The sequence below is a fragment of the Hemicordylus capensis genome, chromosome 2, assembly GCF_027244095.1.
Source record: "Hemicordylus capensis ecotype Gifberg chromosome 2, rHemCap1.1.pri, whole genome shotgun sequence".
NCBI classification, from domain to species: domain Eukaryota; kingdom Metazoa; phylum Chordata; class Lepidosauria; order Squamata; family Cordylidae; genus Hemicordylus; species Hemicordylus capensis.
This window is the reverse complement of record NC_069658.1, coordinates 206,575,535-206,591,946: the sequence shown is the minus strand read 5'-3', so window position 1 is coordinate 206,591,946 and position 16,412 is coordinate 206,575,535. Positions and strand designations below refer to the sequence as shown.

The window sequence follows — 16,412 nt, the reverse complement described above, 5'->3', positions numbered from 1 at the left end:
AGCCAGCATGGCTTCCGCAAAGGTAAATCTTGCCTCACCAACCTTTTGGACTTCTTTGAGAGTGTCAACAAGCGTGTGGATCAAGGTGATCCAGTTGACATAGTCTACCTGGACTTCCAAAAAGCTTTTGACAAAGTTCCTCATCAAAGACTCCTGAGGAAACTTAGCGGTCATGGGATAAGGGGACAAGTATATGTGTTGAAAGACAGGAAACAGAGGGTAGGTATAAATGGAGAGTTTTCACAATGGAGTGAAGTAAGAAGTGGGGTCCTTCAGGGATCTGTACTGGGACCGGTGCTTTTAAATTTATTCATAAATGATCTAGAAGCAGGGGTAAGCAGCGAGGTGGCCAGATTTGCAGATGATACCAAAGTCTTCTGGGTAGTGAAATCCAAAACGGATTGTGAGCAGCTCCAAAAGGATCTCTCCAAACTGGGGGAGTGGGCGACAAAATGGCAAATGCGGTTCAATGTTAGCAAGTGTCAAGTGATCACATTGGGACGAAAACCCCCAACTCCAAGTATAAGCTGTTGGGATCTGAGCTGTCGGTGATGGACCAGGAGAGAGATCTTGGGGTTGTGGTGGACAGCTCGTTGAAAGTGTCGACTCAATGTGCGGCAGCTGTGAAAAAGGCCAATTCCATGCTAGGGATCATTAGGAAGGTGACAGAAAATAAAACGGCTAACATTATAATGCCCTTATACAAAACTATGGTGCGACCACACTTGGAGTACTGCATACAATTCTGGACACCACATCTTAAAAAGGACATTGTTGAACTGGAAAAGGTGCAGAAGAGGGCAACCAAGATGATCAGGGGCCTGGAGCACCTTTCTTATGAGGCAAGACTACAACACCTGGGGCTTTTTAGTTTAGAAAAAAATACGACTGCGGGGAGACATGAGAGAGGTCTATAAAATCATGCATGGTGTGGAGAAAGTGGAGAGAGAGAGATTCTTTTCCCTCTCACACAACACTAGAACCAGGGGTCACTCCATGAAATTGATTGCCAGGAGGTCTAGGACCAACAAACGGAAGTACTTTTTTTCACACAATGCGTGATCCACTTGTGGAACTCTCTGCCACAGGATGTGGTGACGGCCAACAACCTGGATGGCTTTAAGAGGGGTTTGGATGACTCCATGGAGGAGAGGTCTATCAATGGCTACTAGTTGGAGGGCTATAGGCCACCTCCAGCCTCCAAGGCAGGATGCCTCTGAGTCCCAGTTGCAAGGGAGTCACAGCAGGAGGGAGGGCAGGCCCCTTTCAACTCCTGCATCTGTGGCTTCTCAGGGGCATCTGGTGGGCCACTGTGTGAAACAGGAGGCTGGACTAGATGGGCCTCCCTGGGCCTGATCCAGCAGGGCTGTTCTTATGTCTCCAGCGTCCCCTCTCACAGGGATTCCCAGATGTAGTGGACTACCACTCCCATAATCCCCCAGCAAAAGCCATTGCAGCTGGGGATTCTGGGAGTTGTAGTCCACAGCATCTGGGAAGCCCTGTGGGAGGGGACGCTGGCTGTCTCCATCCTGTCTCTGCCTCCGGCCTGAGCGAAAAGAGTCTTCTGCTTGAAGAGATCTTCCTCCCGTCTCCTCCTGGCCGCTCAGCCTCCTCTCCTGTTTCTGAGGGGCCTGAAGCCCCCGCCAGAAGAAACCTCCGCAGCTCCTGTGTGAGGCACCGCCTCAAGGAGAGGGCGGGAAATGCCTCGGCCGGCCAGGCTGCCTTTCTCCTCAGGTGGCCTCAAGGCAACCCTTTCCTGCCTCCTCTCTTTCCCTGCCTCTCCCTTCATATTCTCGGCTGGGCATGAAGGAAAAGCGTGGAAAACGCCTCTTTCCCTCCGTGAGGCGTTTCACGCCCCCCATTTCTTTTCTGAGGGAGAAATGGGGCCAGTCCTCTGCCTGCCAGTCGCTCTTCTTTCTCCTCAGACCGCCTCAAGGCGGCCATTTTCTAACCTGTCCCCCAGCGGCCCCTGCCTTAGTAGCTGAGGCCGGGCCTGAGAGAGAAAAGCGGGAAACGCCTCTTCCTGAGGCGGACTGACTTTTCTCCCTCCTCGAAACAGCTCCCACTCCTGTTCCTGAGGGGGAAATGGGTCTGGAGAGGGAGACTCCCTGCAGAAGAAAATTCTGAACATGTCTGGCCCTTTGCCCCTTGCCGTCTCGGAGGGGCTGGTGGGGGACTTGGCTCTTTAGGAGCCGCGCTTGCTGCTGCCTTCACCTGAAAAGGGCTCCTCGGGCCGCCGGTTTCGGGGGGATTTCCTCACCGTTGCTCAGCTTGCTTTCCGAGGCTTTGCAACCGGCTCCCTGCTAAAATAAGAGCCTTCCCATCTCTGACGACTTTTAAAAAGGCTGATAAGACACATTTATTCATCCAGGCTTTTATTTAGACTGATAAGAGTTTAGCATTGTCTTAATGTTTCAAATTGGTTTTGATTTGTGCTGTCTTATTGTAAAGCCTCCAGAGATGTGAGTTTTGGAAGGCATCTAAATATACTAAATAAACAGATGAAGTAACACCCTGGGAAGTCTACAGAGCCGGTTGTCTTTGGCGCACCAGGCAGTCGGTGGCACCCGCTCTAGAGTAAAGTCGGGGCCCTGCCCTTCAAGTCCAGTCCTTCAGGAGCAAGACGCTCCAGGCGAGAGGAGAGCTGGTGGTCTTGTGGCAGCCAGCATGCCTCGCCCCCCAGCTAAGCAGGGTCTGCCCTGGTTTGCATTTGAATGGGAGACTTCGTGTGTGAGCACAGTGGAAGCTCTTCCCCTCCTCGGGGGATCGTGGAGCTGCTCAGGGAAGAGCATCTCGGTCCCAAGTTCCCTCCCTGGCGGCGGCGGCGGCAGCAGCAGCAGCATCTCCAAGATCGGGCTGAGAGAGGCTCCTGCCTTGCCTGCTGCACCCTTGGAGGAGCTGCTGCTGCTGCTGCCGCCAGTCTGGGTAGACGATACTGAGCTGGACGGACCAAGGGCCTGACTCAGTCGGTGGCCGCTTCCTGTGTTGTTCCCACGTGTGGTGGCTCCTAGTTCTGGGCCTCCCAGTTCATGCCCCTCACTAGCACCAGGGCTCTCATGGGACCCAGCTGATGAACTCTGGACAGAGGGCCTGATCCTGACCCCTGGGGGGCGGAGGGGGGCAGCAGTCCTGGCTGGCAGGGGAGTCCTCACGGGCCGCCCTCCTAGGAGTGCCTTTGTGCAGCATCACGGCTGGCTTTTTCGGGAGTGCGGGCCCTGCAGGCGGCGCGAAGGGTGATGCTCCCTGCCTGGGAATGCTGGCCCTTCTTGTCAGAAAGCAGCCCGGGAGCCCTGGCCCTTCCCGTGACCAGAGCTGGGAATGTGACGAGAAGCAAGGCAGGAGATGTCGCTTTGGTTTTTTAGGCTCTTGCTTTGCTTACTGTGTGTCTGCCCTGGCTTCACTGCCTTTGTGTGAAGGCTGCCATAGAAAAACCCACCCATAATTAAAGCAAACGCGGGCGCCCCCCCCCCGTTAAAACAGCAATCAAAATTCAATTTCCGTGCTCTGCTCTCGTTCCCCGTCCAAGCAGTCCTCCTCCTCCTGCTCCTCCTTAGTCTTTCAGGCTTGAGAAATGAGGAGGTGGCCAAGCCCCTGGCAGGCTGGGGGGTGGGGGGGCTTCTGTCCGTGCCCCCCCCCCGGCCAGGGGTCCCTCTCCGCAGCCTCCTGGCGCTTGGCCTCTCTGAGGGCAGTGCTCTTCAGCCTGCTTTTAACTCTGCCGCCAGATCCATTTGGAGGAGATCCATTTAAAGAAAGTGACCCATTCCGGCCTCCCGCGCCTGAGGATTTCTTTAAGAAGCCTGAGAAAAGCGATCCGTTCACCTCGGACCCCTTCTCAAAAAAGCCAACACTCCCCTCCAAAGTAAGGATGGGGGGGGACCCCTTGCGTCTGTGGCTGGCCAGGGCAGTGCAGTGCGCTCGGGCGGTGTGCGCAGGCCGGTCTGGAAAGGACCGAGGAAGGGGCTGGGGGACCCAGACCCGGGAATCGGGGTGGGGTGGCCAAGAAGGATCCCCCCCCGGCATCGGGGAGCAGCAGAGCCCTGGAGCCCCACAGAGCTGACGTGATCCTTCTGCCTTTCCTTCTACCGGCTTTAGCCAAACTTCTTTGAGAACAGCGATCCCTTCCTGTCGTCGTCCAGTATAGTGTCCAAAGGCCCAGGTAAGAATGGAGGCTGCTCAGCCGGGGGGCTGCCCCCTCTCTCTGCACCCCTCCCTGGGGTGGCATTCCCTTCCCCTTAAGCTGCTCTGTGCTCACCCTTCCCCTACACTGAGCAGCGGGGCTGGACTAGATGATCTCCAGAGGCCCTTCCAGCCCTAATGTCCCGTGAGTCTAAGCTCCGCGGTTCTGTTCGCATCCAGGCAGGCAGAGGTGGGAACAGGAGCGAGCCCTTGGGGGCAGGGACCTCCCTTCTCATCCTTTAGAAAGGACCAGGCAGACGGATGGCACCCCCATAATTAATGTATTAAGGCCCTTAGGATTTGTCCCTGTTACTTAGTAAAAGAACTCCTGTTCCGCCTCCCTTAAACAGGGAGGCGGGGAGGGAGCCATTCCAGGTAAAATGGAGCAGTCAAATGAAGCAGGAGGGGTGTTAGCACCCAGGAAGTTGGGGGGGGAAGGGGGCTGTGTGGGCAGAGGAGGCCGAGTGGGGCTCCCCTCTCTGCAAACGGGATCCACCAGGAGGTGCGGCGTGTGGCAAGAGGTCCTTGCCCAGCCCAGGGCCCAGCGCCAGCCCTGGCCGGAGCTGCTGCTCTGCTCTCTGTGTGTGGTTTAAAGCGGAGCATCAGAAGTGACGGCATTTTGGTTCCAGACCCATTTGGGACGTTGGACCCCTTTGGCGGCAGCACCTTCAGCAGCAGCAGCGGCGAAGGATTTGCGGATTTCAGCCAGATGTCCAAGGTAACGCTGCTTCCCGTCTGAGAGGTTCTTGACTCAGCCCCAAGTCAAGAACCAAGTGGGGGGGGGGGCTGTGGGGGAGGCGCAGGGCGATTCTGTCCGAGGGGTCTGGTGTCGCCATCCCTGGGCTTTGCCTCGGGTTGCACTGGCTCCTCTGAAGGCTTCGCGGGCCCAAAGAGGAGGCGGGGGTGCGTTTTTTATTTTACCTTGCCATTTATTACACTGCCATTCATCTACAGATTCTAAGGGGCAGTGAACAAAATGCAAATATATGATATGATAAAATCAGCAGTAGCCCATAAAATCGCTAAAAGTGAGAGCAATTTGAAAACACCACCAGCTGTGTAAAACAACTTCAAAAGGCAGCAACAAAAGCAGACGGAGGAGATCCAGCTCCCTATAGCAGTGACGCCCCCTTCGGTGCCTTGGCCCAGGAAGTGGGTCCTTGCATCCTTTCACTCGGAGGCCAATGTCTCCCTGCCCAGCCATGGAACTCCTGGGATGGCCTTGCGTCTGGGCCGCCTCCCCCAGCCCAGCCTGTTGTCGGTGTGTCTGGAACGCGAGGAGGCGGCTCTCCCGGGCAAAGGGCCTCCCCCCCCCAGCCCGTTTTCTCCCTGTAGGTGGCGCCAGCATGTTAGGGCTGGAGGGCTTCACCTCCGTGGCCGGAGCCTTCCTTTTTCATGCAGGCTTGTTGCTAAAACTGAGGGCATCCTTCTTCAGACAGAGAAACCATAGTTGAAAAGCAGCCCCACAATACGGACTCTTGCAGGATCTTTTTCTTGCCAGGTGTGTCCATGCCGTACAGACATACCTGTCCCTCTCAATCCTCCAGCAGTTTTGGCGGCAGGGGGAGAAAAAAGACCCGTCCGATTCAGACGTGCTGCAGAAGCCGGATTACGGAGCCTCTCGTTCTCAGGCTCATGAGGAGGGGAAGGTCCCTACCTCTGATCCTGGCTTCAAAACAATAAGCCAAGATTCTCCGTGACATCTGAACCCAGCAACTCCTGGGGTGTTCTCTTCCAGGTCCAAACTCCAGTTAGAGCGAGCCAGGATTGGGCAGGTTCAGGTGGCTGGGGAGGGTGATTGCCGGGCGCTCAGCAAGCTTCACGACTGGGTCTGGCTTGGACCTGGGGCCTTGTGAGTCGGCTCTCTTCCCACGGCCGGCTGAAGGCACTTTTTCCCCCCTTCCCTGCAGCCTGCGGCTTCAGACCCGTTCACCACCTCTTTTGGAGGGGCCGGGTTCTCGGAGGACCCTTTCAAGAGCAAGGCCGACACTCCCGCCCTCCCGCCGAAGAAGAGCATGCCCCTGAGGCCCAAGCCGCCCAGTGGTGAGTCATGGATCTTGGAGGGGCGGTGCATTGTTCCCAGTGGCAGAGGGGGCTTGGCTGCTCTTGGGGCTCTGGGGTTCCCCCCCCACACACACCCCCGTTTTTACTGTGGGCACAGTGTCCTTGCCAGGGCGCCCTCCCCTCTTCCTTCCCTCTGGGTTGGCTTGGAACGGTTGCAGTGCTTTGTCAGGCCTTGCGGGGGGGGGACTCTCTCTGGGGAGGCGTTTCAACAACGGCTGCCAGGTTCTCTTCTGCCGAGTCTACTTTTCTAAAAAAAAAAAAAAAAGGAGGGCAGGAAAAGACCTGGGCACAGTTGAGCCCTTTCTGAGGCTGGGGGTGGCACCCTGCCGGTGGTTTCCTGGGTGGGTGGAGTTGCCAAGCAGGCTCCTCGCCCCTGGCCCGGTGGCTGCTCTGACACAGCTCAGACAGGGGAGGAGTCCAGCCGTGGCAGGCAGGAGCCTCTGGGAACGGCCAGTCCCCGCTTGTGGGTATCGCCCAGCCCTGGGCAGGTGCTGCTGCTGCTGCTGCTGCTGGGAGCCCCGGCTTGGCACACGGGAGACGCTCCCGGGTTCCATCCCTGGCAGCATCTCCCAGCAGCGCTGGCCGGCATGGCCCTGCTTGGGCCGGGCGGGGCAGCTTCCTGTGTTGACGGAAGTGTCGTCCTCATGTGCCTGGTCGCCTCCGGCAGAGGCAGAGGAGCTTTCTGGGGACGGGGGGTGTGGCCCGCCAGGCCAGCTCCTCGCAGGGGCCCGCCGCAGCAGCCTTGAGCCCTCTGCAAGCCGCCCTCGGCTGGCCACTGAGGGTCAGCGGCAGCCGTGCTCCAGGAGGGAGGCGGCGGCGGCAGCGGCGTGGTGCCGGGTGCGTCCTGCCAGCCCTCTGCAGCGAAGTGTGTCTTCGGAGTGCCCCGTCCCTCCTGTGGCTCTGGGGGCTGCGGGGGGAGACGTGCCAAAAGCCATCGGCCGAAGCCAGCTCCCTTTGGCGAGTTCACGAGGGGCGCCTTCTCTGCAGTCAGCGGCTGACGGGGACCTGCCAGCGCTCCCCGCTAAGTAGCTTCTAGGGAAAGGTGGTTGAGTGCCAGAAGAGAGAAACAGATTTGAAGAATCAAAAAAGGAAGAAAAGAGGACAGGAAGCCTCTGTGTGGGTGTCAGTGATTGTCAGTCGGTTCAGGGCCTCGTGGGACCAGCTGCGCCCGCCCCACCCTGAGCCACTTCCTCTTGGCGTGCGGTTTGAGCAGAGCCTTTGCCACTCGCCGGGGAGCAACCTCCAGGCGGCAGGGCAGCGACGTGCTGCGAGAACTGGGCCAGGCGATGACGGCCGAGCTCCAGGGCAGGCTCTCTGCCCCGGGGGGCTGCTCCTGGCTGTGCCCCACTCGTGCGCCCCATGCCAAGGCCTCCTGCCTCCTGCGGGAGCTCTGCGTGGGCTCTGCCACGGCTCGATCCTGGGCGGGGCCTCGCACATGCCCCCCCCCCGGGCAAGGGGGAGCTGTCCCTGCTGGCGCACACTCCTCCTCCTCCTCCCCCCCCATGCGGAGGGAGGTGTGTGAGACTCCTCGAAAGCCCTCATGCGCTGGCCTTCCCCATAAACCCGGACCTAAAATGGGGCATCGGAGCAAGCCACGGTGAGCAGCTGCCAGGCTCCAGCTGGCTTGGTGTCTGCTGAAAGGGCTGGACGGGCACAGAAAAGGCCTTTGCCTGGCGCCCGAAGGGCCTCAAGGGAGCCTCCCTGCCCCCCCCCGGTCAGGCTGCCCCCCGCTGAGAACAGGCCCGCCAGGCGCCCTTGCGGGCTGCAAAGCAGAGGCCAGGGCCGCCGGAGGTGGAGCTCCGTGGCTCCCCTTGGGATCTGGCCGGAGGGTCGGCGTGGCGGGCCAAGGAGGGGCCCTACTGCTGCCGCCGCCGCCGCCACCGGCTGGCTGGCTGGAGTGGGCCGTGGGCAGCGGCAGAGCAGCTGCTTTGCCCGGGGCAACCCTCCTGAGGGCCTGGCAGGGGCGCAGGGAGCCTTCCGACTTGGGGAGAAGGAGCCGGGAGCCCTTCTGGACCTCCGCGGAGCCCAGCCGAGGGTTGCCCGACTCCCTGGCTCCTAGCTGCTCATCCTGCAGGGCCTCGTGGGAGGGCCGCAGAGGGAAGGGGGCTTGCTGCCGCCCCGGCCTCCCGCAGGCAAGGCCGCCAGTAGGATTTCCAAAGCAGGTGGCCCCCTGCGGCTTATGGGGCCCACGTGGTCTTTAATTGAGGGCCACAGCCCCACTGGTGGGCCCTGACAGATGTGTAGCGCGCCCGCTGCCTCCTTCCACAGGCTGCTCTCGCAGTGAAGGGGGCTGGCCAGAGGCGTCAGGGCCCAGAGTGCCCAGCTTGGACAGAGGCTGCAGCTCATGCACAGGCTTGCCCTGTGAAACTGAAGCCGATGGGCTACTGCAGGCGTTTGACGCTGTGATGTGCCAAGGCAAAGCAAGGCCTGGGGGTGGCAGCTTCTGCCCCCCCCCCCGTGTGATGCACAAGAGCGGCGGGGTCCCAGGGCTGTCATCTTCTGGGGCGGTTTGTCTTTTTGGAAGAAGTAATGAGATAAACCCGAGAGATGGTGATTTGACATTGTTCTCATTATCCTGTTCCGGCTTCTTGCAAGCAGCTCTCTTGCTGTGCTGAAGAGCTCTCTCTGCAAGCTGGCATCTTCTCTTGGTGGTTAACGCCTTTGCTTCTGAGTCAAGGGCCTGGCTTCTGTTCCCACACCACGGGAGGCTATTTTCTCAGCCGTGGCTGAAATATTGAGACCTATGATGTGAGGCGCTCAATGCTACCACCCACGTGTCAGGTCACTGGGAGAAGGGGAGAAGGATCCCTACCTGTTGTGTTCACCAGCGGAAGGCGTGTGCGCTTTCAGGCTCCACACAGGCCTCTTCTTCGGGCTTGGGGGCTAAAGCAGCGGCAGAGGGTGAGGAGAGCCCCTGGGCAGGGAGCCTCGTGGCCCGGGGAGGGCTGCGGAGTTTGCCGACTCCGTGGGGACCGTGTCTTGCGCAGGACATGGCGGCTTGTGCCCAGAGATGCTGGCAGGGGAAGCCACCTGGGCATTTGGGTTGGCTCAGCCTGCCTGGCTTGACGCAGAGCCATGGACAGCTGAGGCTGCTTGGCAGAGGCTTCCACGCCACGGGGGCTTGTGGGTGCGCTCCGCATATGCTCGTCCTCCCTCCTGAGATGGATGGAGGGGTGTTTGTTGATCACATTTATAGACCCCCTGATCTGTACATCTCTGGTAAAGTTGTGCCGTTGAGTCGGTGACGACTCCTGGCGACCACAGAGCCATGTGGCCTCCTTGGTAGAGTACAAGAGGGGTTGACCGTTGCCATCTCCCACGCAGTATGAGGTGACGCCTTCCAGCATCTTTCTGTATCCCTGCTGTCCGATATAGGTGTTTCCCATAGTCTGGGGACACAATCCAAATTGTAATATAAAAACAAAAACAAAAACTTTCACAGAATAAAAATAATTAAAAACAATTCAGAGTGAAACAATTAAAATAATTTCACAAGATTAAAATAATTAAGCAGTTTAATATTTAATTAAGAGCCTGAGAAAACAGGTGTGTCTTAAGGGTCTTTTAAGAACAAGTCAGAGGTGGAGAAGCTCTTATTTTGGCAGGGAGTGCATTCCAAAGCCCCACAGAGAAGGCCCAGCCCTAAGGCGCCTCCAGACGAGCTGGTGGCAACTGTAACCGGACCTCCCCAAATGATCTTAATAGGCGGCAGGGTTCATGACAAAGAAGGGGCTTCTTAAATACCCTGGACCGCATCAATTCAGTGCTTTATAGGTAATGATCTGCACTCTGTATTTCGCTCAGAAACATACCAGCAACCAGTGCAGTTCTTTCAGAATCAGTATTATATGGTCCCTTTGTGTTTTCCCAGAGACATGCATTCTAGTAGGCAAGCCTGGAAGTCACCAGCATACGTATGACTGTTTAAAGGTCATTTACCTTTAAAAGGACATTGTAGAACTGGAAAAGGTGCAGAAGAGGGCAACCAAGATGATCAGGGGCCTAGAGCACCTTTTTTATGAGGCTAGGCTACAACACCTGGGGCTATTTAGTTTAGAAAAAAGACGACATGATTGCAGGGAGACATGATAGAGGTCTATAAAATCATGCGTGGAGTGGAGAATGTGGATAGAGAGAAATTCTTCTCCCTCTCCCATCACACTAGAATCAGGGGTCATCCCATGAAACTGATTGCCAGGAAATCTAGGACCAGCAAATGGAAGTACTTTTTCACAGAATGCATAATCAGCTTGTGAAACTCTCTGCCACGAGATGTGGTGACAGCCAAAAACCTGGATGGCTTTAAGAGGGGTTTGGATAATTTCATGGAGGAGAGGTCTATTGACGGCTACTGGTTGGAGGGCTATAGGCCACCTCCAGCCTTGGGGGTGGGGTGCCTCTGGGGACCAGTTGCGGGGGAATAACAGCAGGAGAGAGGGCATGCCCTCAACTCCTGCTTGTGGCTTCCAGCAACATCTGGTGGGCCACTGTGCAAAACGGGATGCTGGACTAGATGGGCCTTGGGCCTGATCCAGCAGGGCTGTTCTTATGTACCTCCAGAAATGGACATAACTGACATATCAGCCAAAGCTGATAAAAAGCACTCCTGGCCACTGCTTCTGCCTGAGAAATCAGAGAGAGTTTTGGATCCAGGAGCACTCCCAAGCTACGTACCTGATATTTCAGGGGGAGTGTAACCCCCATCAAGAACAGGCAGATCTATACCATATTTCGTCTCTTGACCCCCACCCTCAATCTGTACCTCTGTCTTATTTGGATTCAACTTCAGTTTGTTATCCTTCATCCAGCCCATTACTGCCTCCAGTCAGGCATTTAAGTTATGCCATTTCCTAATGAAGTTGACAGGGAGAAATAGATTTGGGTGTCGTCAGCATATTGAGAACACCCTGCACCAGGTCTCCTGATGATCTCTCTCAGCAGTTTCATGTAGATGTTAAAGAGCATTGGAGACAGTATGGAGCCTTGTGGAACTCCATACAGTAACGCTCATGTTGCAGAGCAACAGTCTCCAAGTGACACCATCTGGAATCTACCAGAGAGGTAGGAACAAAACCACTGTAGAACTAATCCCACGTCCCTCAGGCAACTCAAAAGGATAACATGGTTGATGGTATCGAAAGCCACCGAGAGATCCAAATGGATCAGCAGAGTCACACTCCCTCTGTCAGTACCTAATTGGAGGTCACCCATTAGGCCAACCAAGACAATCTCAACTCCATAGCCCGCTCGAAAGCCAGTTTGAAATGTGTCTAGATAATCAGTTTCCTCCAGGACTGTCTGGAGCTGAGCGGCCATCATCCACTCAGTCACCTTGCCCAATTATGAGAGATTAGAGACGGGCCTATAATTGCCTTACTCTGAGGGGTCCAATCAATGTAGTTTTTTCCAAGAATGATGTAATGATAATGAAGGAGCAGGTACACAGCTTGGGGGTATTACTGGACCCAGCTCTGCTTTTGGAAGCTCAGGTGGAGGCGGTGGCCAGGGGTGCCTTTGCATAGCTCCGGCTAGTGCGCCAGCTGCGTCCCTTTCTCGAGAAGGCAGATCTGGCCACAGTTACCCATGCCTTAGTCACATCACGGCCTGACTACTGTAACACGCTCTACGTGGGGCTGCCCTTGAAGAATATCTGGAAACTGCAGCTGGTGCAAAATGCAGCAGCTAGGGTTTTATCTGGAGCTGCCCGGTGGGATCACATCACACCTATTTTGAAAGAGCTGCACTGGCTACCAGTTTGTTTCTGGGTCCAATTCAAGGTGCTGTTTTTGACCTTTAAAGCCCTTAACGGTTTGGGCCCAGGATACCTGAGGGACTGCCTGCTCCCAAGGGTTGCTGCCCACTTAATGAGGTCATCTGACAGGACTCTGCTTCGGGTGCCAACAATGAAGGAGGCTCGGTTGTCGTGCATGCGGGACAGGGCCTTCTCTGTTGCTGCCCCCAGACTCTGGAATGCTCTCCCGGTGGCTATGCGCTCCTCGGTCTCCATCACAGTTTTTAGAAAGTATGTTAAATATTGGCTTTTTATCCAGGCTTTTATATGATTCTCTCTACTGCTGCTTCTTTGTATTTTGTAGTTTTTATACTTGTATTTTAAATCGTGTTTAAAAAAAAAATTATTAGATTTATATACTGCCCTTCCAAAATGGCTCAGGGCGGTTCACAACTTTTAAATAACATTTGTTTTATATTTTAGCTTAATATTTTAATTGCGTCATTTTTTTATAGTCTTGTTTTTAATTTTTGTGTAAACCGCTTTGGAATTGTTTTGATGAAAAGTGGTATATAAATTTGACAATAAATAAATAAACAGCCTCTAGGCTATTATTAGGAGGCATTCTACCCTCCCCCAGAGAAGTATTTATGATGTTTACCAGACCCTCTCCGACAATCCAGTTGTTAGATAAATTAAGCCAAGTTGGGCAAGGCTCAAGAGAGCAGGTGGTAGGACGCACAGTCCGAAACAGCCTGTCCACATCCTCAAGAGTCACAAACTGAAAGTGATCCAGCCTGACCACATAAAAGGAGTTGCTGGATACCTTCATATCAGATTCTGCCCTAATTGTAGAATCCAGTTTGGCCCAAATATGAGCGATTTTGTCCACCAAAAAAATCATTAAAAGCATCACAGCGGGTAACTGATGGTTCTAAATTTGGATTCAAGGGGAAGGGGGCTCCTATTAGCCCTCTCACAACCCTAGACATGAACTTGCAGATGCAATGTGGGCAGAAAAGAACTGCTTCTGTGCTGTGCGTTTTGCCAGGGCATAGATCTTCACATGTGCTCCATGTTGTAACCTGTCAGATTCAAGTCAAGTCTTCTTCCACTTGCGCTCTAGTCTTCTGCCTCGCCGCTTCAGCTCCCATAATTCTTCCAAATACCACAGGGCTAATTTTGAAGCAGTTCGGGGAGGACGCTTTGGAGCGATTGTGTCTACTGCCCTAGTGAGTTTATTATTCCAGGTTTCCGGACTCCAATGCTCACTATGAATGTTCACTTCAGAGCATTGATAGAATCATTGGCACAGCCAACTCAAAGCCTTCCAAGGTTTCTAGGAATCCCATTGGATCCAATAACCTTCTCGGCTGGACCAGCCTAATGGGTCCTTCATCCCTACAGAGGTGGGTTGTGCTTGCACGCCGTACCTAACCAGATGATGGTCTGTCCGTGACAGTGGGGAAATAACGGGAGTCCCCACCCACGGAACACCATCCTGATCAGAATAAAAGACCAAATCGAGCGTGTGACCAGCAAGCAACATGTGTCGGTCCAGAGACTACCTGGGATAGGCCCATAGTCGTCATGGCCGCTATGAATTCCTGAGCCACTCCTGACAACCCAGTCCCATAGTGAACGTTGGAGTTTGCACCACCAACAAACTGGACAACTCCAATGTCAGCCCTGCAAGGTCCGTCCGCTCGATTAGGGACTCCGTTGAACAATACGTACACCAACAGTAGTCCCAATCTCTCCTTGGTCCCTAGGCCTACAGACACTCAATATGGGCCAGCTCCCTGGCAGGGGTCCTGGTAAAGGAGACCGTGTCCTTAGAATCCACAGCCTCCCCACCCACCTCCTCTCACCTGTTCCACCTCAGAGCATCCTGCTGGGAGAAGCTGGGACCAGACTGGATCACTAGCCTCCCCCGACCAGCAGAAGTGGCTCGTCCATAAGGCCAGGAGGCTGCCCCCCCCCCGACACACACACAAAAGTGGGGGTGGGGGGACACAAGCTACTAGAGAAACTCACACTTGCCAGTACAGGCCACCCGTGAATCCTCCAAAGCGCAGCGCGGCATCGACACTCCAGGAATTTAAAAATGCACTTCCTTGTGGCTTCAGGGGCTGCATTTTCTGCCTGTTTTTTAGTTCCTGGGGTGGTCGATGCCAGGCCAGCGCTCCCTGGGAATCAGACTGGCTGGAACAGTTAGGTTAGCAGGCTGTCCCAGCCAATAAGAGGAAGCAACAGGCCAGGAGGAGGGGCTGGAGGAAGCTCTGTGCTTTGGGGTCTTTGCTGGCGGCCTGAACAGGCCAGTTTGAGTTCCTCTGGCAGCTTGGTTGGTTGGGCAGGGGAGGCCAAGTCCTGGCTCTCTCCCCCTTGAGTTCTCTGTCCCGCCCCTCTTTCTCCTCTCCCTCTGCCCCCTGTTTTGCTCTCTGCTTTCTGTCTTTTGCCTTCTTGCCCCTGCTTTCTGCTGCCTCCTCGCTTTCTGGTTTCTTCCCTTTGCCCACCATTCTGCTTGCTTATTGATTGATTGAATTTATATACCATCTAGTATAAAAATCTCAAAGCAGTGTACAGAATTAAAACAAAATATGAAACATTAAAATTCATAAAAAGATAAAAATAGATTAAGATACATTAAAATTTAAAAGTTTAAATTTCAAACACACCCCCCCCCCACTGTTTCTGATTTATTCCTTTTGCCCCTGCTGCTTTCCTCCCACCAGCATGGAAGAAAGAAGCACGGGGCGGGGGGGGGCGCCCGTGGAGGCCTCTCCCCCGCTGCTCCCCCACCCCACGGCCCTAGTGCCCCCCACCGGCCACCGCTGCTGACCAGGTCTCCGTAAGGCAGAGCAGCTCAGAGCCCAGATCAAAGCAGGGAGGGTCTGCGGTTTGTTCTGGACCCACCTGGCATGAGGCTCCGTGGGAGGCTGGCACTGCTCCCCGGGCTCAAAGAGCTGACATTTCCCTGCCCCTGCAATGGCCTGCTGACCGACCGTTGGCCCCCCCCATCCCTGGAACGGCCAGCCCAGCGTGGACTCCCCATCCCTGCACCAGACACAGCCCGTAGTCAGGCAAGCGTGCCCGGCTCTCCGAAGAGGCCGGCCCAGGGGCTCAGTGTCAGAGCCCTTGGGAAGAGGGGAGAGGCCGGCCTCCAGCCCAGGAGGGAGTGTGGGGAGGAGGGGAGCCGGAAGATGCTCGCCTGGCAGGGCTTGGCAGGGGGCGGGCAGGCGGAGGGAGGGCTGCTCTTGGGAAGCCTGGCTCTTCAGCCAGAGGCAGCAGGTTGGGCTGGGCTGCGGGGGTGAAGTAGCTTTTAACTGCGTGTCGTCCCCCCCTCAAAAAGACCCCTTTTGTGGAGAAAGCGAGTGCCTCTCAGCCCTTTGCCTGCCACACGGGCTTTCTGATTGCAGGGGCGGGGGGGGGGGGTTGTGTGGCTTTCAGTCTCTCAGTTGGGGGGTCTCAGAGTGGTCTTGTCTGCCTGCCCCATGTTCTGGCCCAGTCGGTTTGAGGCCCCCCCCCCCGCTCCTTCTGCTGTGTGGGTGGGTGGTCCGAGCCTGGTCAGAAAGCAGGAGGACGGTAGACAGTGGGTGGTGCTTTGTCTGCAGGAGGTCATAAGAACATCAGGACAGCCCTGCTGCTGCTGGGTCAGGCCCCCCAAGGAGGAGGACCGCCTGGGCCAGCCTCCTGTTTCCCCCCACAGTCCCCCCCCCCCCCCGATGGTGCCTCTGGGGAGCCCACAGGCCCAGGAGTGGAAAGGGGCCGGCCCTCCCTCCTGCTGCGGCTGCGGCTTCCCTGCCTCTGGGGCTGGAGGTGGCCTGGAGCCCTCCGACTAGTAGCCGCTGATGGACCTCTCCTCCAGGGCTGGTCCCTGCAGCAGCACTTCCAGGTAGGGCTGGAAAAGGCCCCTCTTTGGCCCGGAGAGCCACTGCCAGCCAGTGCAGGCGGGACGGAGCTGGGCAGACCCCAAGGCCTTGGCACAGCTGAAGGCGGCTTCCTCTCGGGGTGGGGGGGCCCTTTGCACTGCAGGCCCCCTGGGCAGCCTGAGGAACGCCCCGTTGTCCCCAAGGCGCTTTGTCCTCCGTGGGAGGGAGCCGGAGAGGCGGCGGCTTGAGGAGCAGAAGCCCAGAGCCCCAGTGTAGGCCCACAGAAGGAGGTGGAGTGGAGGAGAGGGAGCCCTGGCCAGGGCTGGTGGCAGAAGCCCCGCCAGCTCCAGTCCCTGGCCGCGCCGGGAGGACTCTGGAGAGCCGCTGCCAGTCAGTGCTGGGCTAGGTGGGCGGAGGGCCTGACTCAGGAGGCGGCAGCTCAGTGAGAAGCTCCGGGGCTCGCTCCCTGGAAGCCCCCACAGTCCAAGGGGTCTTGGGTACCAGACGCTGGGAGGACCCTCTCTCTGTCGGAGAGCGTCAGCCAGAGGGGACCATCTTGAGGAGCGTCC

General features: G+C 56.4%; 1 protein-coding gene across 5 annotated transcripts in view; it reads left to right on the top strand.

Annotated features, from left to right (window-relative positions):
• Nucleotides 1–16,412, top strand: part of EPS15L1 (epidermal growth factor receptor pathway substrate 15 like 1) — a 47,768-nt gene that overhangs the window by 22,272 nt on the left and 9,084 nt on the right. For all 5 annotated transcript variants that reach the window (XR_008317415.1, XM_053301401.1, XM_053301402.1 and 2 more), the window contains 4 exons: nt 3,723–3,859; nt 4,093–4,156; nt 4,806–4,894; nt 6,087–6,219. Coding sequence is in view for 4 of the 5 variants with exons in the window: in XM_053301401.1 (XP_053157376.1) it covers nt 3,723–3,859; nt 4,093–4,156; nt 4,806–4,894; nt 6,087–6,219 (423 nt within the window). In the remaining variant the exon portion in view is untranslated. The remainder of the gene's footprint in view (nt 1–3,722; nt 3,860–4,092; nt 4,157–4,805; nt 4,895–6,086; nt 6,220–16,412) is intronic.